The sequence below is a fragment of the Malaclemys terrapin genome, chromosome 3 (genome assembly GCF_027887155.1).
Source record: "Malaclemys terrapin pileata isolate rMalTer1 chromosome 3, rMalTer1.hap1, whole genome shotgun sequence".
Taxonomy (NCBI): Eukaryota; Metazoa; Chordata; order Testudines; family Emydidae; genus Malaclemys; species Malaclemys terrapin.
In genome coordinates this window covers 203,041,538-203,065,419 of record NC_071507.1, presented here as the reverse complement: position 1 = coordinate 203,065,419, position 23,882 = coordinate 203,041,538, and the positions used below count along the sequence as shown (strand labels likewise).

The window sequence follows — 23,882 nt, the reverse complement described above, 5'->3', positions numbered from 1 at the left end:
CACCAGCTGCTCTGGTTCACACGTAGGAGCAGGGGAGAGCTGGTAGAAGCCATGTGATTCTCAGGGTTGCTACCTTCCCCCCCCCAAATTTGGGAGGTATTGGCTGAATTTGGGGGGTTGTTTGACTGTGGAATTCAATGAGGCAAAACTACTGCAAAGAGAAACCTTAGGGGCATGGTACAGCTCTACCCAGTAATAGATGGCAACCTTGGGAGTCCATGGAAATAATCCCTGTGTGTTTGGCTGACATCTGGGGACTAGAGAGGATAGTAATATTAATGGTTTCCGATTCCAACCCCAGAGGGACCATTGTGATCATCTAGTCTGACTGTCTGGATAACACAGGCCAGAGACCTGCCTCCCGATTATTCCTAGGGCAGATCTTTTAGACAAACATCTAATCAGGATTTAAAAAACGGTCAGTGATGGAGACTCCACCAATGATTAATTACTTTCACTGTTAAAAATGTATGCCTTATTTCTAGTCTCAATGGGTCTAGCTTCATCCTTCAGCCGTTGGATCGTGTTAGACCTGTCTCTGCTAGATTGAAGAGCCCATGATTAACTATTTCTTCCCCGTGTAGGTACTTCTAGACTGGGATCCAGTCACCCCGTAACCTTCTCTTTGTTAAGCTAAACAGATTGAGCTCTTTGACTCTGTCACTCTGAGACAGGTTTTCTAATCCTTTCTTCGTTCTCGTGGCTCTTCCTTGAACCCGCTGCGATTTGTCAACATCCTTCTTGAATTGTGGGCACCAGAACTGGACACTGTTCCAGCAGCGGTTGCACCAGTGCCAAACACAGATGTAAAATTACCTCTATACGCCTATTCAAGATTCCCCCGTTTACGTATCCCACGTTAGCTCTTTTGGCTACAGTATCATGCTGGGAACACATGTTCTGCCAATTATCCATCATGCCCCCTAAATCTTTTTCAGAGTTCCTGCTTCCCAGGATAGAGCTCCCCTGTAAGTATGGCCTGGTTCCTTTGTTCCCAGAAGTACACATTTAAATTTAGCCATTTAAAAACACATAGTGGTTGCTTGAGCCCAGTTTGTCAAGTGATCCAGGTTGCTCTGAATCAGTGCTCTTCAGTATTTTTTCCTCACGGGTTGCCACCTCCTGTACTGGGAATCTTCCCCATGTGCTCCTTGCCCACCTCTGAGCTGAGGGCGATGGCTGATGGAGGGGAATCCTGAGGAATCCCTCAATGTTGCCCCTGCCTTCAATGCCAGTTGAGAAAGTGCCACCAAACCTGCAGGCACAGTGAGCCAGGAGGTCCCACTGCAGAAGGGCAGTGTGGCGTTTGCTGCTCATGCACCAACCTGGCATGAGCAGGTTGGCAGAGAGAAAGGAGAGTCAGGACAAAACTGGGAGGAAAGATCAAACCAGTATCTTAGATGCCTATATACAAATGCGAGAAGTATGGGGAATAAGCAGGAAGAACTGGAAGTGCTAATAAATAAATACAACTATGACATTGTTGGCATCACTGAAACTTGGTGGGATAATACACATGATTGGAATGTTGGTGTGGATGGGTACAGCTTGCTCAGGAAGGATAGACAGGGGAAAAAGGGAGGAGGTGTTGCCTTATATATTAAAAATGTACACACTTGGACTGAGGTAGAGATGGACATAGGAGACGGAAGTGTTGAGAGTCTCTGGGTTAGGCTAAAAGGGGCAAAAAACAAGGGAGATGTCATGCTAGGAGTCTACTACAGGCCACCTAACCAGGTGGAAGAGGTGGATGAGGCTTTTTTCAAGCAACTAACAAAATCATCCAAAGCCCAAGATTTGGTGGTGATGGGGGACTTCAACTATCCGGATATATGTTGGGAAAATAACACAGCGGGGCACAGACTATCCAACAAATTCTTGGACTGCATTGGAGACCACTTTTTATTTCAGAAGGTTGAAAAAGCTACTAGGGGGGAAGCTGTTCTAGACTTGATTTTAACAAATAGGGAGGAACTGGTTGAGAATGTGAAAGTAGAAGGCAGCCTGGGTGAAAGTGATCATGAAATCATAGAGTTTGCAATTCTAAGGAAGGGTAGAAGGGAGAACAGCAAAATAGAGACAATGGATTTCAGGAAGGCAGATTTTGGGAAGCTCAGAGAGCTGATAGGTAAGGTCCCATGGGAATCAAGACTGAGGGGAAAAACAACTGAGGAGAGTTGGCAGTTTTTCAAAGGGACACTATTAAGGGCCCAAAAGCAAGCTATTCCGCTGGTTAGGAAAGATAGAAAATGTGGCAAGAGACCACCTTGGCTTAACCACGAGATCTTGCACGATCTAAAAAATAAAAAGGAGTCATATAAAAAATGGAAACTAGGACAGATTACAAAGGATGAATATAGGCAAACAACACAGGAATGCAGGGGCAAGATTAGAAAGGCAAAGGCACAAAATGAGCTCAAACTAGCTACGGGAATAAAAGGAAACAAGAAGAATTTTTATCAATACATTAGAAGCAAGAGGAAGACCAAAGACAGGGTAGGCCCACTGATTAGTGAAGAGGGAGAAACAGTAACAGGAAACTTGGAAATGGCAGAGATGCTTAATGACTTCTTTGTTTCGGTCTTCACCGAGAAGTCTGAAGGAATGCCTAACATAGTGAATACTAATGGGAAGGGGGTAGGTTTAGCGGATAAAATAAAAAAAGAACAAGTTAAAAATCACTTAGAAAAGTTAGATGCCTGCAAATCACCCGGGCCTGATGAAATGCATCCTAGAATACTCAAGGAGCTAATAGAGGAGGTATCTGAGCCTCTAGCTATTATCTTTGGAAAGTCATGGGAGACGGGAGAGATTCCAGAAGACTGGAAAAGAGCAAATATAGTGCCCATCTATAAAAAGGGAAATAAAAACAACCCAGGTAACTACAGACCAGTTAGTTTAACTTCTGTGCCAGGGAAGATAATGGAGCAAGTAATTAAGGAAATCATCTGCCAACACTTGGAAGGTGGTAAGGTGATAGGGAATAGCCAGCATGGATTTGTGAAGAACAAATCATGTCAAACCAATCTGATAGCTTTCTTTGATAGGATAACGAGCCTTGTGGATAAGGGTGAAGCGGTGGATGTGGTATACCTAGACTTTAGTAAGGCATTTGATACGGTCTCGCATGATATTCTTATTGATAAACTAGGCAAATACAATTTAGATGGGGCTACTATAAGGTGGGTGCATAACTGGCTGGATAACCGTACTCAGAGAGTTGTTATTAATGGTTCCCAATCCTGCTGGAAAGGCGTAACGAGTGGGGTACCGCAGGGGTCTGTTTTGGGACCGGCTCTATTCAATATCTTCATCAACGACTTAGATATTGGCATAGAAAGTACGCTTATTAAGTTTGCGGATAATACCAAACTGGGAGGGGTTGCAACTACTTTGGAGGACAGGGTCATAATTCAAAATGATCTGGACAAATTGGAGAAATGGTCTGAGTTAAACAGGATGAAGTTTAACAAAGACAAATGCAAAGTGCTCCACTTAGGAAGGAAAAATCAATTCCACACATACAGAATGGGAAAAGACTGTCTAGGTAGGAGTACGGCAGAAAGGGATCTAGGTGTTATAGTGGACCACAAGCTAAATATGAGTCAACAGTGTGATGCTGTTGCAGAAAAAGCAAACATGATCCTGGGATGTATTAACAGGTGTGTTGTGAGCAAGACACGAGAAGTCATTCTTCCGCTCTACTCTGCTCTGGTTAGGCCTCAGCTGGAGTATTGTGTCCAGTTCTGGGCGCCGCATTTTAAAAAAGATGTGGAGAAATTGGAAAGGGTCCAAAGAAGAGCAACAAGAATGATTAAAGGTCTTGAGAACATGACCTATGAAGGAAGGCTGAAAGAATTGGGTTTGTTTAGTTTGGAAAAGAGAAGACTGAGAGGGGACATGATAGCAGTTTTCAGGTATCTAAAAGGGTGTCATAAGGAGGAGGGAGAGAACTTGTTCACCTTAGCCTCTAAGGATAGAACCAGAAACAATGGGTTTAAACTGCAGCAAGGGAGGTCTAGGTTGGACATTAGGAAAAAGTTCCTAACTGTCAGTGTGGTTAAACACTGGAACAAATTGCCTAGGGAGGTTGTGGAATCTCCGTCTCTGGAGATATTTAAGAATAGGTTAGATAAATGTCTATCCGGGATGGTCTAGACAGTATTTGGTCCTGCCATGCGGGCAGGGGACTGGACTCTATGACCTCTCGAGGTCCCTTCCAGTCCTATAATCTATGAATCTATGAGATGGGGCTACATGCTGACAGAGCACCGGGGCGAGAACTTCATCTCTGCTTGCTCTGAGTCTCCCTTGGCTGGAGCACAGCATGAGGGTTTCCACCCACCCACCCTCTCTTTAAACAGGAAACCACCATCCATCCACATGCACCCCTGCCCCCTTTACCTGTCCCACCTTCATCGTGCCTCCAGGGAGAATGCTAGAGAAGCAGCAGAGGAGTTGACACACTGACTGATGGCCCCTCCACAATCAGCCCCAGATCCCCTTGTGCCCGCCTGCCCTGCCTTTGCCAAAGGGCCTGGAGGTTGCTACACCCGTGTTATGTTGGTGCCGCTGCCCACAGGAAGTGTGTGCTGCAAATAGCCCACGTGTAGTGCTATGCCTGGATTAGCACTGCGGGGGGCCCTGCTTGGCTCCCCGCCCTGAGAACGGCCAGCTGCCAGGATGGTGTGATTGCTGGCACAGCTGCCTCTGTTGTTTACGCCACCACAGGCTTGATTTGTTCCCCTGAGCAGCAGATCATCCCATCTCCTGCTTCTACGCAGGCCGGCTGGATTTGAACAAAGCTGTCAGCATCACCGTCTGGCATGGGGCTCATTCACACCAAGATGCGAGTTGTTATCCAAATTAAAATGCCCTTCACTGAAAGGCCAGAAATTACATGGCTGATTAGCCCCTGGGTCCATGCAGACACCACCACCCGCTAACACATCCGCCCTGCCAGACAAGGGCTGCTTTAGCCCTAGCACCACCAAGCCATTGCAGACAACACCTCTCTCACTCCCTCCAGGGTCTCATCCCTCTGCCACCACCCGAGGCCTCCCCGTTTGGTGCCACAGCATGGCAGCCAACGTCCATGAACTAAGCGCCACTCGCTGCCTCCTAGCACAGAGACGCTTCTGTCCCAGCCAGAGGTACCCAGCAGCGAGGGTTTGGAGATCAGACAGAGAGAAGAGATATTCCATTGAGGGGGGAGGGAGCCAGGCTGGCACTCGCTCTGCTCTCCCATCCCCTCCTAGATGCCTGTCCGGTTATCTTGGTTTTTACACCGCTCTCATGCGCCTAGGAACCAGTTGGTTTCCAAATGGGTAATCACTCAAACGCGCCGTGGCTTTCAAAGAAAATCTTCTGAAATAAAAATAAATCCTGATGTTCCTGCTGTTATCCAAGAGATGAAAAAATACACGTTAAAGTCAGAGGAGGAAACGGAAAGCAGGATGAGCTAGGGCCATTCAGACATTCATTGCATGCCCCACGACAGGCGGTGCCCACGGGACAATTCCGTCCAGCCACAAAACGGCGTTCTCTGCCTAGCGTGACCTTGCATGTACTCCCAAGTGTAGAGGTGCATGCCTTGTAAAAGCCTCATGGCATGCCACTGCATTTAGAAGCATGGACTGGGAAACCAGGAAATAACTAACATATTAAAACCCTGGTGGTGAGTATTCTCAGCGTCCCAAGTCAACGGCAGCTGCAGGCACTCAGCATCTCTGATACTCGGGTCACCCAAAGAAATGCATACAATAAGTACAGATGCATGGGACAATGGGACTGGTGGATAAGCAGGCTGCAAATGGAGTGAAAGGACCCTTTACCTCTAGATCACAGGTGTAAATTCAGCCCATGTTGGTAGGGACCAAAAATTACCACCCGATGGCTCTTTGGTAGAGCTGGGTGAATATCGGATTTTTTCCATTCACTGGCAGTTCCAAAAAGATTTCATTTCAGGTGAAACCAAATCCAAATAACACAAAACATTTCAGTGAAACAAACAAACAAACAAAAAATCAGTTTGGTGTTGAACAAAACATGTTTCGTTCAACCCCAAATGGATTGGGGGGGGGGCAGTTGCAAAAGGCCTGGCCGCAGAGGACTCCGAGCAAGTTTAGTTGAGTTCCTCCCTCTGCCTGAGGTGGAGAAGGGATTTGAATTTAGGTCACCCACGTTGTAGGCGCATCCCCCAGCCATTGGGCAATAGGTAAGGCTAAGATTTTGTCGTGGATATTTTTAGTAAAAGTCACGGACAGGTCACAGGCAAAAAAGAAAAATTCCATGACCTATCCCTGACTTACTAAAAATATCCGGGACAAAATGGGGATCTGCGGATCCCCACACCCAGGGCTAGATTAACTCTCCTGTGGGGCCCCTGTATACAAGACTTTTCCTAATTTAAAACAAAATTATCACGATTATGGCATCGAGGCTATTAACGCCATACTAAACTTGCCTTTTAATTAACATAAATCCATTTTGTGGTTACATTTCAGTCTTAAAACATGTAGAATATAGTTAAGTTAATTCAAAGTAGCCTATGTCTTACCTTAGAACAGCTGTTATATTAGTTTCTTTCTGGGAGGGAGTTTGGTGCAGGAGGGGGCTCCAAGCTGGGGCAGAGGGTTGGGGTGCAGGAGAGGGTGAGGGGTGCGGACTCTGGGAGGGAGTTTGGGAGCAGGAGGGGGCACCAGTCTGGGGCAGAGTGTTGGGATGCAGGGGTGGGTGAGGGATGTGGGCTCTGGGAGGGAGCTTGGTGCAGGAGGGGATTCTGACCTGGAGCAAGGGGTTGGGGTACAGGAGAGGGTGAGGGGTGCGGGCTCTGGGAGGGAGTTTGGGTGCAGGAGGGGATTCTGACCTGGGGCAGAGTGTTGGGGTGCAGGAGAGGCTGAGGGGTCCGGGGTCTGGGGGGGAGTTTGGTGCAGGAGGGGATTCTGACCAGGGGCAGAGGGTTGGAGTGCAGGACGGGGTGCCGGGCTGGGGCAGAGTGTTGGGGTGCAGGAGAGGCTGAGGGGTCCGGGGTCTGGGAGGGAGTTTGGTGCAGGAGGGGATTCTGACCAGGGGCAGAGGGTTGGAGTGCAGGACGGGGTGCCGGGCTGGGGCAGAGTGTTGGGGTGCAGGAGAGGCTGAGGGGTCCGGGGTCTGGGAGGGAGTTTGGTGCAGGAGGGGATTCTGACCAGGGACAGAGGGTTGGAGTGCAGGACGGGGTGCTGGGCTGGGGCAGAGTGTTGGGATGCAGGGGTGGGTGAGGGATGTGGGCTCTGGGAGGGAGCTTGGTGCAGGAGGGGATTCTGACCTGGGGCAGGGGGTTGGGGTGCAGGAGGGAGTATGAGGTGCAGGCTCCGGCCAGGAGGCGCTTACCACAGGTGGCTCCCAGCCGGCGGCGCAACAGGGCTCAGGCAGGCTGCCTGCATGCTGTGGCCCCACACCATTCCTGGAAGCAGCCAGCTGCTGGCACATCTCTGCAGCCCCTGGCGGGGATGGGGGGTGGCTCCGCATGCTGCCCGTGCCCTCAAGCGCCATCCCTGCAGCTCCCATTGGCCAGTTTCTGTGAATCTCTGCTCACATGTCTTAATACATTAATTTCATCTGGGTCCACTCCCCCTTTGGGTCCATGTCCCACAGCTATTTGTGCAGTCAGGTCTCACTGAAAGAAATGCTTAACGGAAGAGGATCTCCAGTGGCGGCGCTCAACATCTTGCGGAAGGACAATTTTACATTCACTTTCTGTGACCATTCACACTAGAAACTGGATTATAGGGCCTTTACTCAAGCCTTCAGCGACCAGAATCAACCCCAGGTGACTTTTCTGTACCTATTCGCAACACAGCTTAAATTCCACATTTGGCGTAAACACAAAACTGGCAAAAAATGTTCGCAAATAACGTCAAGTTCGGGAAAATTCACAGTGAATTATTTACAGAACTCTTTCCACCTCACTGTGACGTCAGTGACGCAATGCCACGTCACGCGCTGGAGATCAGACTCCTTTCTTTGTAACAGGCCTGCAACTGAATGCCTTTGAACGACGGGAATTTGGATCTAAAGTCAAAACTTTGCGCTGGAACCCAGTTCTATTCTAAAGCGAAAGCGGATGAAATCGTCATAGCGGAGGCTCAACTCTGGGGTGGGGGCTGGCCAGCAAGGGTCAGCGCTGAAGTGAAAATCTCAGCCCTGGTGGGTACCCTCCTTGGGCTGCGTGCATTGGAGGCATTCAGCATAGGCTGGAAAAGTTATTGCAATGTGGTACTTTACCTTTGCATTTCCCCTGTAAATGTCTCAATCAATAAGGTTTTGGAACCTAGTAAATTGATTTCCGAGCTTCCCTATAAAAATAAAAAGCTCAGAGCAGCTTGATGATGATGATGGAGGATCCTTTAAAGTGAAAATCATGGACACCTTTCAGCCATTCGTTGGGCTCGTAAAATGTCTCAGAATTGCTCTTCTGTCAAAGAAAAGAATTTCACAGCAGGGGACGTGGCACTGACAGTGGAGGCAGCTAAGGTCGTTATGTGCATTGCAGTAGAGATGAATTGCCTATGGGATGTCTCCAAGCAGGACTTCTGGCTTTTAAAGGGAGAGGGTCAGCTGATGGCATGAACTGAGCTAAAGTTAAAGCCGGTAAAACTGGAGCAGGAGACAATCGTGAGAATAGCCTATGCTTTAGACAGTGGCTTTCACCCAGAAAGCTTCCAAAAGGCCTTACACGGTTATTGCTGGGGGATCAGCAATGGCTTTGCCACGAGCCGCAGTACAGAGCGGAGCACCATGAAGCTGCCACAGGAGCAATCCGAGAAGCAGACTGTGACTCAGAGAAAACCAAGGCAGGTCGCCAGCAGAGGGAAGAAAAGAGGTGCAGGACACGTCCGCGTCTGTCCCTAAGGCAAATTTCCATCACAGTCAATGAAGTAAGAAGAAAGAGTAAAGAACTCAGGATGGTATATTAGAGCAATGCAAACAATGCACTAGGCAGAATGTAATTGTCACATTTTGCCTCATTTTCCGTTGGTTGACTGTCGCTGGAGAAATCACAGTGTCCCTCAATTTATTAAATATTCAGATTTATGTGATTTTTTTTTCCAATTTCCTTTCCCTCTGTGGATCAGTCGCAGATGGTTTGCGAGGAGCATCCCATACCTGAGAGTCACAATTCAGGCTGCGTTGGTTATTTGGCATTGGCCAGAGAAGTCACATGGCATTCATTCCGCTCTGGGAGTGTAACGTTTGTAAAGCACCTCCTAACATTTGTGTAGCGCAGTTATTTGCCCGGGCAAGCTGGGAGGCCGCATTTGACAATTGTGTCTGAAACAAACTCCATTGTTCAGGCATGTTTGTGGAAAGTGAGCACAAAAGGGGCACGGCAGCAAGAGGCCATCTCATCAGCGGTCATCTAAACAAGGCCACAAGCACCGGAGGTGAAAGGTCACCTCAGAAGCACGCTACCTCCCAAGGCATTGGGCATAAAAGAAGTTGATGCAAGCTGAGATTTCTCGATTGAATTCCAATAGCTCCCACCACCTTTGTCTGGCTTGCCCACCTCTTGAGCCCTGACACGTTGACTGTAAGCACTGTGGGGGAAGGACTGTCCTCTTTGCTTGGCCATAACAGAACAAGGAGCAACGGTCTCAAGTTGCAGTGGGGGAGGTCTAGGTTGTATATTAGGAAAAACTATTTCACTAGGAGGGCAGTGAAGCACTGGAATGGGTTACCTAGGGAGGTGGTAGAATCTCCTTCCTTAGAGGTTTTTAAGGCCCGGCTTGACAAAGCCCTGGCTGGGATAATTTAGTTGGGTTGGTCCTGCTTTGAGCAGGGGATTGGACTAGATGACCTCCCGAGGTCTCTTCCAACCCTAATCTTCTATGATAACAGGCCTTGCTCCTTGATGGAGATTCCTAGATGCTACCACAATGCCAACAAGAACATATTTTAAATATCCAACATCCAAGGGCAACCCTATTAGAGTATCATGAGTCTGGTGGGTCCCGGTCCACCTCCCACTGTCCACTCCTCAAAACTGACAATTAGCTCCGGCTGGTCTCCTGGCTGACAATCTCAGCAGAGGGGCCAGGGATTGATTGGACCATGGAGATGGAATTTCTCCTCTGGCCTCCAGCTAGGGTTGATAACATGGGGGAGTTTGCACTGCCACTGTCCATGTTGGACCTGTTCCATGTGGCCCACAGCTGTCGACCCGCCACCTTTCACCAGCACAAATATTCACTTTTAAAAATGCAGGAGAACAATATTTTTTCTCTGCTAAAGACAAACAAAAATCTGCAAAGCCCCCTGGAGCCCAGCGTCTGAGACTGAACAGTGACTAACGACCCCACCAACGTGCATGTAATAAACAGCACCAGGACCCAGAAGTGATACCTTTATTGCTCACTAATACCTGCTCCAAAAGGGCGTTTGACTTTTAATTAAAACCTGCTATCTCCGCTCTGGAAATGTGATTAGCAAGCATGACTGGAAAACTTTACCATGCTCCACCCGGAGTTCCTGCTCACAGGGAGATGCTAATCTCTCCTCATTTACCATGGGGATAGATCCAGCAAACGTTTGTCTTCCAGACACTGTTTGCTAATCTTTTGTTCTGTTCCACACCTGGAACATTCCCTCATCACTGGCTTCTTTGCCCATATCCCCACCCCACACGCCCCCTTCTCCCAGACGGTTTATGGTTGCTTCAAAAGGTCTGTCCGGAAGGTTGTCTTGGATGAAACGCCCTGCACAAAGCCCAGCCTTTGGTATAAAAAGAGCTGGGGCTGGAGCTGGGAGCTACAGTCGCTCACAGAGACTGAGAGGGAGGCATCAGACTGAGAAGCCAAGATCACACTCCACAGCAACAGGTAAGTCGGAACGACTCCGGCTCTTCCTCGTTATTCCTTCTGCTCTGATCTTTTCTCCACTCCCGTTAAGACAGGAGCACGGGGGCATTGTCTTCTAGCTCTGTTCCTCGCATTGATAAAGAACAAGCTATTGTCCTTTAGCTGTAACCCAGCAGAAATATTTCACATCAGGTGTGATTTAAAGGAATCAGCCGTACCAGGGAGCTATAAAGCTACCAGAGGACATAACCCTGTATTCCCACTAGCCTTCTTCTTTCAAGGGCATACTATAGAATGGGATCAAGTCAGGATTGATTGTCCCAATTTGTTATGTGAGTCTCGAAGGAATGACACTTGCCTGCTAAGCCCTCTTTGCTCTAAGGGGAAATAGTTAATATTAGAGCTATGTTACGATTCATTCGCATGCTAAGATAAATTTCTCATGGTCAGGGATTTAATTGCAAGAGGAAGCCAGTAAACACAACCTTCCCCTCCCCCCCAAAACACCCCTACCAACTAAGCCCCCTCCTCATTCTAGAGACCTAAATATTTAATAAATTCTTACCTAGAGTCTTTATTTTTTCATTGTTCCTCTATTTTGCTGTGGATTGTTCTGTTTTCTAAATATATTACAAACCCCCGCACTGTCTCTGTCCACAGCTCCAAGACCTTTTGTACTTTCTCACCCTCCTTAATAATGTCAAAAGTTACTGGTGGCTGCATGCTGACAAAAGATCAGGAGAGGACTTTTTTTCTTTGGGTTTGATCTGTTCTCTTTTATAACCAGCTTTATTAAAAGCATCCCTGTGTCCTAGCTGCAAGTCCTTGCTTCCCAACCAAGGGGGTGCCTTGTGGTGTATAAACCAAGAGGAATCTGTTAACGGTGTTTCTGATAACGTGGCAGTGATGTTCAGTCAGTCAAGTTAAGGAAACAATCATACCCAACAAAAATCCCCAAGTTCAGGGAACCCCACCAGGGCCAGAGAGAGAACTTTAGACCAGGTCTACACTACAGACTTCGGCCAGCATAACTATGGCCTTGTCTACACTACACAATTTCGTCGACAGAAGTCAGCTTTTGTCCACAGAACTGGAGGTGTACACACTGAAATGCTCCTCCTGCTGATGTAACGCCCCTGCTATACTGACATAATAAAACCACCTCGACGAGAGACGTAGGGCTTATGTCGGTGTAGTTAGGGTGATGCAGTGTCTGTGTAGACACTGGGTTCCTTAGATCAGCTCTTGGCTGTCATTCCCATCAGTTTCACAGCTCAGCTCCCCAGCCAGGCTGCTGCCAGGTCTCCGCTCCCATCCGGGCTCCCGGCTTGGGCTGCTGCCTGGGCTCCTCACTCCCTGCTGCCCTCCCTGCGGTCCCAACTCCCTGGTCCCCCCTGGGAGCACAGCAGCCAGCCGGACTCCGGGCGTGGATCTCCCCACCAAAGCTGAGAAGCCCCCAGCGGCTTTCCCCCACTCCTGGCGGGGAGGTGAGAAGTTCCAGGAGGCAGCTGGGCTCCCGATGGGGAGCTGCGTGGGGCTGCGAGTCCTGGCTCTCAGTGCCCCACACTGCTCCTCTTCAGTCGGTAGAAGTGCTCCTGGGAAGGATGTGCACCACCGACAGAAGGGGGGCAGTGTGGACATCAGCCACCGCAGTAATTAATGCAGTGGCTGTAAGCTGACCTAACATAGGTCGACTTAAGATTGTAGGGTTGACATAGCCCATATCAGACAGGGGTATGAAGATGTATGATCCCCGATTGACAGAGCTTTGCTGACAAAAACTGGGAGCGTAGACACAGAGGTACCAGCAAGAAAGCTCTTTCACTCACACAGGCTGGTGTCAGGGCATGTTTCAATCCTAGAGGTGGTTTTACTCTACCAGCACAAAGCACAGCTTGCTGGTCTAGCTGCATCCATTCTAGGAGGGCTTTGCTGGTCCTGGATTGGTAAAAGGTCCTTGTGCAGACCTGCCTCACTCACACGAAATAGAACTTTAGTGCAGTGGTCTCCAAAGTGGGGTGCACACACCCCAGGGGGTGCGCAAGAGGATCTTTGGGGAGGGCGCTTTTTGGGGGGGTTTTTGCTTCATCGGTTTGGGCGGCTTTTTTTTTTTTTTTTTTTGCTTTGGCATAAAGTGGTAAGAAGAGCAGGTCGAAAAGAGCATCTTATTTTCCATGAAAATACTTAGGGGAAAAAAACCCCTAACCGTTTTCATTTTTGTGGCATTTTTCAGGGTTTAACCAAAAAAACCCCAACACCAAACCCCCAAACTTTTCTGAACTTTCAACTGAAAACCAACAAATTTCAGGCTGCGGTTCTAGAACAAAAGAAATGTGTGCGTGCCTGGTTGGGTTTGCGGTAGTTTTTGATTTTGTTTTTAACAACACCTGAGAAACCTCAACGAACACAAACATTTTCTCACAAAGGCCCACTTTATTGTTGAAAAGCACGTTTCTAAGAAAAGGCTGGCTCTAATGCTTCAAATCCATTGACCACATCTGAAGTTCTCCCTAGGTGAGGAATCTAATTAGGGTTCTTTTCCTCAGCCTTCTATAGCACTAAGAGCTAGCCCAGGTCCTGAAACCTACCTTCTACACCAGTGGTGCACAAACTGGGGGGGGGGGCGCACCCCGGGGGTGGGTGAAGAAACTGGGATCCCACAGGTCCCGCTGCCATAATAGCGGGAGCGGTATAAAAATAGAGTGGGTATTGCAGGGTGGGACAGGAGTGGGATTAAAAAAATAGACCTCCTTTGCCGCAAACAATATGAATGGCCCGGCCAGCAGGCACCGCTCTCCAGCCACCCAGCTCTGAAGGCAGCCCCGCGGTCAGCAGTAGCGCAGAAGTAAGGGATTACTTCAATTACAAGTAATGGAGGGGGGTGGGATGACAAATTCCGTGAATGGAAAAGGGGGCACGACTGGAAGAGTTTGCCCACCTCTGTTCTACACCCCCAAGAGATGTTCCAGTTGTATTCTTCTCCAAGATTTAGAGTGGCATTTTCAAAGCCCATCAGCTTCAGACCCCCCACTGCAGCTTCCAAGTGCTGTCTACAAGCATCTGATGACTAAATCGTCATCTATTATTTACAGAAGCATCCACTCTGTCATATGCGCTGTCTAAACCTGCAAGGACGGTCCCTGGTCAAGAGCCTTGCTAGGCTGATAGAAGTTAGGAGAATGGGAACAACAATAAGCAATTTCTATAAAAGGCAGCTCAGTTCACTGTAAGATGTAGCAGAGTTGACGTGAGTCTATCAGAGCGGCTTAAGTCCTGAAGAATGCAATGCTCATATTTTTCAATTAGCAACCCTACTTGCATTTATCTATCTTTTGATGGACCTTTAGGTAGCAAATGCCATCCAAGAAAGTCTCGCTTTTTCCCCCCCACATAGAATCAAATTAAAGGAGCTGGGTTCCTTCCCGAAAGAGAAGCTTTTTAATTAGGAACGAAAGAGAACCGTGTTGTCTTGTATTCAGCAGAACAAAAGCCAAGCTGCATTTTGGCTGGGGATCGTGTGATCTGTATGCGGCTGTGGATAGAATTGCCGATTCTGAATCTCTAATCTGTTAATAAAGACAGTTCTCTAGTGGTTAGTGCAAGGGCCTCGGAGTCCAGTCTCTTCGCTTCTATTTCTGAGTCTCCTGCACACTCCCTGAGCGACTTTGGACACGTTCCTTCTGTGCGTGTTCCCCTTTCTGCAGAATTGCGAGGGTGATACTTGCATAACTCACAGGCATAGGTGAGGCTGAACGGATTAGTATCTGCAACACGCTTTTAGTTCCCCAGGTGAAAGTATTAGAAACAGGTCCAGCGAGCATTGCTAATTACTTCAGCAGTAACGTCCAAGTCAAAGCTATAACGTGGTGTTAAACAACAAAGCGAGAACTCCAGACGCAGAGAATGGGGGTTATTTCCTATGCACGTCAAGTGCTTCTTAGGGCAAGAAATCTGAGTCTGGCTCCATATTTACCCTCTGTAACTTTCACATCCCAAGATTTTCCTACTGGCTGGCACTTCCAGTGCATCCGAAACCCAAGTTGTGTTCTGTGTGCTTCCTACACCACTAGATTGGTAAAGATACTGGGATCACAATGGATGGTGCTAACCCTGTAATATGCTGCCTGCCCTGCAGGGTGAGAGAACTGCTTTCCTTTAAGAATATACATTGCTTTTGTGCAGGAATTTTACAAATTCTGGTAATTATGCTGATTAGATTAGAATGGAGCCTGCTTCTCATTTAGCTACAATGGTTCTGCAGAAATGACAGGAGGGGAACTGCATCTGTCACCGAACTAAGGCAATCTGACCCAGAGCACAGAGGACGAGCTAAACTCATTACACCTCCCTATAAAAGTTGCTCTCTGCAGAAGGGCAGTTTCTCCAGACCCGGTGTCAGTGATTAACCTCCCTTAAGATGGATACTATCTAAAAATACAGGGCCAGATCTTCAGCTGGTGTCAACAGGCATCTCTCTATTGAAGTCCCCCCTGGGGTATTTGTACAACACAACACGGCTTCAGTGAGGCAACGGTAATTTACCCCAGCTGAAGGCCCAGCCCACTTTGTAACGAATCCAAGCCCCAGAGGCAGTGGAACCAGTAAACCCCGACGGAATATGTTTTTGCACCCCAATTCTTTTTACATGATTTAAGAGATAAAGGGAACAGGGTGGGGGAAATGTATCGAAAGGAGCATTTAAAAATTCCATGGATGGAACCGGGGCGTTTTACATTCCCGCCCAATCAAACCGTTCTCTTACAAACAGACGTTGCCGGTAGTGCGTCTGAGCAATGAGTCGTGACGTGTAAACCTCCAATGTTTCAGGGATACTATTCAGAATAGCATCCCTCCCAGCAGTGCATCGGGATGGGATCCCTGTTTGCTGGGCTGGAACTCAGCTGCTGTGAGCGCCTGCTGTACCTGAGAGCTGTGCTGGGGTTCCCTGCCCATCCATCCCGGGATTTATGCCATGCATGACATTGTGGCACGGGGGCGCATCCCATGTGCTCCTGCTGGCTGGGCAGGGCTCGGACTCAGCTCCAGCATCCTTCTGCGGCCCTAAGCTCTATAGCAGGGCTGGAAACCCAACTCCCTCCTTCCAAAGTCGGCCGATATTCAGATTGTTAGCCAAATGGGCTTGTTTCCCCCTGGAGCTGCCCAATTACCCCAAGGAGGCACGGGAGTCTAGAAGATGGCTTTAAGTTTTTATTGGCCAGTCAGCTGAGTGGGCGCTCTCCTCGGCTAATGCCAGAGAGAGATCCCCTTACAAGTGCGGAGCAAACCTTTTTATACCTAGCAACAAACAACTTAGCATGCATACCTTATACATGTATGCGGAAGGAACAGTTCAAAAGGCCTTGTATGCAGATTGAGAGAGAGGCAAGGGATATAAAAAGGTTTGCTCCGCACTTGTAAGGGGATCTCTCTCTGGCATTAGCCGAGGAGAGCGCCCACTCAGCTGACTGGTCAATAAAAACTTAAAGCCATCTTCTAGAATCCCGTGCCTCCTTGGGGTAATTGGGCAGCTCCAGGGGGAAACAAGCCCATTTGGCTAACAAGATCGGCAATTGGATTGATTAGAGCAGAGGTCTCCAAACTGTGGGGCGCACGCCCCCACCCTCAGGGGGCCTGGAAGACCGTTCGGGGGGGGGGGAGTAGGGCGCGGCTGGGGCCTGGACCATTCCCCCGGGAGGCAGGGAAGAAGTACCATCCAGCTCTGCTCCCGGCCCCGCCTCCAGCTGCAGCCCCACTCCTGGCTCCAAGAGGGGGGCGCAGACAGTGGTAAAGGGGAGCATGAGTTAAAAAGTTTGGGGACCACTGCATTAGAGAGAGAGAGGCCATATGTGGAATTTGACTCCAGTTCTGGGTTTGAATGCCAGCCCCTCCCCCATGAGGGTCATGTTTGTGATTTTGTCTAGGCCGAGCAGAGAGAGACAAGAGCCAAACTTTGAAATTCAGACCCAGGCCCAGGTTCAAATTCTGAAAGCCTCCATCCCCTCAGTCTGGTGGCTTTCATTTGGCAGTTGGGCCCAGGTCTAAACAGATACAAACATCTTCTCAGGAGACATCTCCCCGCCCCCCTGCTCCTGGTGCAGGAGCGACATTTGAATGGACCTGTTTGGGGAGCTCCTTGTGTGTAACCCTCTCTTTCTGTCCGTCTTGTGCATCCGTGATGGACTCACCTTGCTGTCGAGGTGCCGGCTAACAGCTGCCAGCGCGGCCGACAAGCGTCACAGCGATTACACTTGGCATCACCCCGACTTGTTCTGTTTCCTCAGGACTCCGAGCTCCATCCCGAAGATGCTGAAACCCATCCGGAGCGGCCTGCTGGCGATTGTGGGCGTGCTGCTCTTTCACGCGGCCGGCGGAGTGACCAGCCAGTGCTGGCAGAGCAGCAGGTGTCAGGAGCTCAGCGCAGAAGCTGGCCTGCTGGTGAGTGGCTCCAGCCCCGGGCGCTCAGGGGGAACGTGAGGGAGGGACTTGGTCAGGCCTCTAAAATGGGACTCGGCCTCAGGGGAGAGAGTGGCAGAGGAACAAGATGCCGTGTCCTGCACTAAACCGGGGAGATGGAGGTACAATAGACATTTCCCATTGCTAACGTCTGAGCCATGCTCAGAATTAAATACATTCAAAAACTAAACCACTCCTTGGCATCTCTTTCTGGAAGCCAATCAGAAATCAGCCCTGGTAAAACAGCTCCCCCACGCCCAGCCGCCCAAGCACTGTTCCCGACCGCGCAGGAAGGAGCGTTTTCAGCGAAGGTGCAGGACTGGGAGTTGGGAGATTCCCAGATCGGTCGCAGACCTTGGGCAGTTCACTTCATCGCCGTGGGCTTCAGTCGCCCAGTGGTAAAATGCGGGTGATTCTGTTCCCTTACCCTGCAGAGGTGCTGTGGGTGCAGAGTCAGGAAAGCTTGTAAAGTTCTTGGTGGCTGCAGCGATGCGGGCCGTGGGAGGACATAGGGAGAGTCCCTGGGGTCGCTCAGAGGTGGCCGTGGCCCTCTGTATGCCAGAGAACTGCTGTATGGCTGCTCAGAGCAATATGTCCATCTATCCTGTAAGCCAGATCGCCAGCTGATATAAGTGGGCACAGCTCCAGGGAAGGCAATCGAGCAATGCGGATTCCCAGTCGCTGAGAGGAGCTGGCCCTGTCAGAGCAGTCGCCTCCTGCAGTCAGGGCCGGCTCTAACTTTTTTCAGAGTAACAGCCGTGTTAGTCTGTATCCGCAAAAAGAAGAACAGGAGTACTTGTGGCACCTTAGAGACTAACACATTTATTTGAGCATAAGCTTTCGTGGACTACAGCCCACTTCCTGCGGGTGGCTATATTACAACAGAAAAACTTCAAAAACAGACTCCAAAGAGAGACTGCTGAGCTAGAATTGATATGCAAACTAGACACAATCAACTCCGGTTTGAATAAGGACTGGGAATGGCTGAGCCATTACAAACGTTGACTCTATCTCCCCTTGTAAGTACTCTCACACTTCTTATCACACTGTCTGTACTGGGCTAGCTTGATTATCACTTCAAAAGTTTTTTTTCTCTTAATTAATTGGCCTCTCAGAGTTGGTAAGACAACTCCCACCTGTTTATGCTCTCTGTATGTATGTATATATATCTCCTCAATATATGTTCCATTCTATATGCATCCGAAGAAGTGGGCTGTAGTCCACGAAAGCTTATGCTCTAATAAATTTGTTAGTCTCTAAGGTGCCACAAGTACTCCTGTTCTTCTTCTAACTTTTTTGCCGCCCCTGCCGTAAGACCCCCCCGCCCCGCAAGCGCCGCGCTGGGCTGCCGAACCCTCCCCCCCCAGCGCCGCGCTGGGCCGCCCAACCCCACCCCCGAGCGCTGGGCTGGGCCGCCCAAATCCCCGGAGCGCCAGGCCGCTCAACCCCCCGCCCCAGCGCCGCACCGCCGAAACCCCCAACCCCCGAACGCCGGGCTGGGCTGGGGCAGGCCGCCCAAACCCCCACCCTCCCCCCCAGCGCCTCGACGCACTGCCCAAACCCCCGCCCCGAGCTGCTCAAACCCCTGCCCCGAGCGCCGGGCCGGGCCGCCCAAACCCCCGGTGCGCTGGGCCGCGCCAGGCCCCCCAAACCCATAAACTGCTCCCGCCCCCACCCCCCCCCGAGTGTTGCGCCGCGCCGGGCCACCCAAACCCCCACCCCCCCGGAGCGCTGGGCCAGCCAAACCCCCACAGCGCCATGCCGTACCGGCCAAACTCCTCAAGGGCCGCACCGCGCCGGACCACCCAAACCCCTGCCCCTCCCCGCGCCGCCGAAGCCCCCCCCCCCCCCCGCGCCGTGCCACCGAAACACCCCCGTGCTGCCCGGCCGAAACAAAAAAAACCCCTCGAGCACCCCCCACCACCCCAACATTGGCCGCCCCTTCTGAGGTGCTGCCCCAAGCACGTGCTTGGTCGGCTGGTGCCTAGAGCCGGCCCTGCCTGCAGTGAGGGGGCTTGCAAAGATTGCAGGGGAGTTTTCCACTCCCTGCCTGCTCTCCTGCATTCTGCTGTGCATACAGGGCGACAAGAAAGCCTTCGCCGTCTGCCTACCACCGGGTTAGGCGCTCTCCCTCGCTAGCTAGCTTTTAGGTTCTTAAGCTGCAGAGGGTCCATTGGTAACTGAGTGCTCACATCGCAGCTAGAGATGGAAGAGACTGACTCCATCTGCTGGAAGGGCAGGATTTCATTTCTCCCCCGCCCCGCATGGAGGAAGGGAGAGTTACCCGGCACTAGACGTGCAAGGAGATGTCTACTGAACAAGCGAAGTGGACACCTCTCCAGGCTATAACCTCAGCCATTTGAAGGTTTGCCCCCTTTGCCAAAAGCTGGTAAGAAAGGGGCTGGACCCACATCTAGTGGCAGCGTGGGCTAGGAAGCCAGGAGGGGGTTTAACCCCAGCTCTGGTACTGACACCTCTCTTTGGCCTTGGGCTGGTCATTTACACCAACACCGTCACACCAGGGTGCCAAAAATTGGGTGCCCACGTCTGCTTTAGTTAGGCACCTGAGTACACCCTGCCTGACGTACAGAGGTGCTGAGCTGAGGTGCTGGGTATTAGAATGACAGGGCCTGCAGTTAGCTACTGATTCGACACACCTCCCTCTCTTTTCCCTGATGCTCTATTGTCTCCACAAAGAACAATCTGTGGGCGGAGGCTGTCTCCGCCCCTCCATCCTCACACCATGGGCTGACTTCCTCTGTACTCTGTCACGGCTGCACTGGTTCGGTTCTCCTTTCACCCTCCCTGACATTTTGTTCTGGGTCCCTGTTTGGCCAAAGCCTCTTTCTCCTGCTGGTCTGCTCCTGGGGCTGCCTGGGGGACCCCTTCTTCAGCAGCTAAACCCATACAGGTCTCGTTCACCTCCATTTCCTCTTCCTTCTCTACCAGCTTTCTCTCTGCTCCAGACTCTTTTTCCTCTTGCCGACCTTCCCGGCTTGTATCTTCCTAGCTAGGTTCTTCTCTTTCTTTCTGATCAGCCCCTTCTTCGGTCTGTTGTTTCACAGCCCATAACCAAGTCTGTGGTCTCCAGGAGTTTCCTCCTTCCATCAAGGCGAAGGGTTTCCAGTCAATTCCCAAAACGAGCCTTCACCATCCCCACCTGTTTCTATTTAAACCTTCCCTTGACCTCGACAGGGATTTTTACTAAGGGGCAGCGTTTCCTCGCGTTTGCATTCTAGTTTCAATCCCCTCCCAGGCAGCATCCAATGGGGTTTCCCCAGATCTACCCGGACAAGCGAACACTCTAGCTGCTGAATCCAATAACCTCTTCACCCACTTCCTGACGGCTTTGACCCTATGGGTAGACACTCATTTTCTCCGGGCACCCCAGTCCACCCGCAGAATTCTGCCAACCCGCAGTCTATACACCAACAGTTTCTTTATATGTCCTGAGTGCCCGCATCAGTAACGAACTACCTCTCCCGCTAGCGGAGGACCCCTTAGACTCTTCCCGGCTTTTTTCCTCTCCCTTTTCCCGCTTGGGCACCGACAGTCTCCTTCCCCATCTCCTGTCCCCTCAGGGAACAGACTGTTCTCCTGGTACGTCAGCCTCTAAGAACTCTTCAGCAAGCGTCATTGCACTGCCCAAAGTCGAGGGTGAGTGCCAGCACACGCAGACACCTGCCACCTTGGGAAGACAGCAAAAACTGCTCTAAAACCACCGTCTCCAGCGTTTCCTCCAGCCCCTGGTTTTCCAGCCTCAGCCTAGTCAGCCAGTCTTTGTGTGGAAGCTCTGGGCCTTATTCCCTCTGTCCAATTCGCAGCCCTAAATCTCTGACAGTATCCCTCCCACAACAGACCCAGCCTATCAGTGATGCTGCCTTGACTGTATCATAGTCCCTGGCGTGTTCTTCGCGTCGGGGCTTGTGGGTGGCTTGTGCTTTGCCTGGCCAGGAAGAAGCCACTCGCAAAGCCCACGATGCCTTATCCCAGCCATAACCTCCAGCTCAACAGTTCAGAGAAAGGCCCTGGGCCATCTGCCAGAGCCATTTTTCACAGTCTGATTCCCTGGGCTCTGCTGCCCACCTGGTCACAGGACTATCAGGCTCTGCAGCATCTGGTGCTGTGGTGCCGTCTGCTCCATAATAAATTCCTGCAGAGCCGGCCGTTGCTCTGCCGGCCACACCCTCCTGGACTGCTCCTCGGCTTGCTGGGATCGTTGAAGGAGCTGCCTGGACTGTGGCAGCTCCTTTCGTTGTTCTTCCATTTTCCCCCGGACAACCCACCCTCGCGCCGGCTCCCTTTTCGGCTTCCCACACAGACACAGGACACGGATCCCAGGCAACCTGCCCAAGTGTCACAGGGTCACCCCTGAGAGTCCTGTCAGGTCTTAATCACAGACTACAAGCGCTCCAGGTCTCCTGGCACCACCGCCATGTTTCATTGTATTCTGCCAGTAGCCAGCGCCTTATTTACATTATATCTACACTCCACAGCCAGTATCCCCACGTGCTTCCAGGGAAGGGTCCGCCCGTTCGGCCTACCTCTGTCTTCCTCCAGGCTCCCTCCTCTCCAGCACTTCCTTCCTGTCAGTCTATATAATCGCACCTGCTGGGGTTGCTTTCCCTTCAATTAGCCCATCACCTGTAGCTCTTCTCAGTTAATGGACACCCTCTGTCAACGACCTGCCTTCCAGTTAGGCCCCAGTTAATATATCCTGGTGGGTATTCGAGTGGCAGGGTGCACAAAGCTCCTGGCCCTGCACATCCTGTTACAAGTGATGAAACTAGGGAATACCATGGCTGGGTTGGACATTTCCATCAGTGTCTGAGACCTTCAGGGTCCCGTGCTACTGTGGGAGCTGGGCTATGAACTCCAGAAGGCAACAGTTTATAGTTAAAATCGGAATCGATCTTTACTTAACAGAACCTCAGGGCCAACCCCAGCCTTCCCACATGCGCATGCACGGCTCCTGTTGCCAGCAGTGGGAATTGTGCACATGTGACTCAGGACAGATGCTGGGTCTGTATGAGTATGAGTATTATTAATAAACAGAGCTGTGCTGCCACTGAAAAAACACTTCTAGGTACTGTTACTCACAGAGAGAAACAGAAAGGCCCATAGGTCACCTCCGTGCCTGGACATTATATGACATGAGCCCCACATCACAAATGTGTGTCTAGTTGAAGCATTTCCTTTCTCCTCACCCAGGAGTGCATCAAAGCCTGCAAACTGGACCTGTCTGCAGAGTCACCTGTGTACCCAGGTAATGGCCACCTGCAGCCTCTGTCTGAGAACATCCGGAAGTATGTCATGAGCCACTTCCGCTGGAACAAGTTCGGCAGGAAGAACAGCAGCAGTGTCGCTGGCCACAAGCGAGAAGAGATCCCCAGCAATCTCCTCTTTGGCTTCTTCCCTGATGCTTCCCCAGCCCAAAGAGGAGACAAAGAAGAAGAAGGAGCTGCCCTCGAAAGGCAAGACAGCAAACGATCCTACTCAATGGAGCATTTCCGATGGGGGAAGCCAGTAGGCAGGAAGAGGAGACCCATCAAGGTCTATCCCAATGGGGTGGAAGAGGAGTCCGCCGAGAGCTACCCACTGGAGTTCAGAAGAGACCTCTCTAAGGAACTGGACTACCCTGAGTTCGAGTCCCTGGAAAGCCCAGAGAGCGAGGAAGAGATGGTCTCAGAGGAGGAAGAGAAGAAAGACGGAAATTCCTACAAGATGCACCATTTCCGATGGAACACCCCGCCAAAAGACAAGCGATACGGGGGCTTCATGACATCGGAGAACAGCCAGACCCCTTTAATGACTCTTTTTAAGAATGCCATAATCAAAAATGCCTACAAGAAAGGCCAGTAAGGTGAGGGAGGGAGTGGAGGGTGGGGATGTAACTTGCAAATAGATCCCCAAGGAGACCCAAGTTAGCTTCAAGATCCCACTGGCATGTGTTTCACTTAGATACAGTTACAATGATCACTTATTATGTTGTTACTAATTATTAATTATTATTATAAAGCAGTTTGCTGTTAGGAAATGATTTCATGTTCTTATTCTGACTTTGAATGTGCACAGATTAAAAATCAATCCATTGAAATAAAAACATCCGTACTGTACATATGAGGAAAGAGATGCTTTGATGAGTGCATATCTAGTTTTGCCCTGCCAGATTATTTTCATATTTGAAACAAGCTGTATAATACTGTAAATGATGGATTCAAATAATAATACAGTTTTGCAAGCTAAGCAGGTCTCTGCAGTGTCTCTGGCTCTGTCTGGCGTGAGCGGTTTTCTTTGGCAAAGGTTCTTGTGCGTTTCAAGTAGATGAGACAAGCTACAGCCTGAAAGTCAACCCTTGGAAGCAGATAGACAGGACTGGTGAATGTATTAAATCCTTCGCAACGTAAGACCAGTGAATAGGGACAGAGTGGGCAGGCACTGTGCTAATTTCCAGCACATCTCACAAACATCAGTCCAGACTTGCAACAAATCCATTGATGTTCTCGTCCTGGGTTTCCCACTCCCAGCTCTGCCAGTGCACCTCAATCATGATCTCCTGAGAACTCGTGGAGGGGAGGGAGAGATCCCAGA

At 50.3% G+C, this 23,882-nt stretch overlaps 1 protein-coding gene across 2 annotated transcripts in view; it reads left to right on the top strand.

The window, feature by feature from the left end:
- The window catches only part of POMC (proopiomelanocortin), a 36,073-nt gene extending 12,581 nt beyond the window's left edge, over positions 1–23,492 (top strand). The window contains exons 1-3 of one of the 2 annotated variants that reach the window (XM_054023350.1): positions 10,815–10,859; positions 17,120–17,273; positions 22,503–23,492. In XM_054023350.1, the coding sequence (XP_053879325.1) occupies positions 17,142–17,273; positions 22,503–23,153 (783 nt within the window). In that variant the 5' untranslated portion in view covers positions 10,815–10,859; positions 17,120–17,141 and the 3' untranslated portion in view covers positions 23,154–23,492. Of the gene's footprint in view, positions 1–10,814; positions 10,860–17,119; positions 17,274–22,502 lie in introns of those variants that run through there. The other variant, XM_054023351.1, reaches the window with a different exon arrangement.
- The last annotated feature ends 390 nt before the right edge of the window (positions 23,493–23,882 follow it).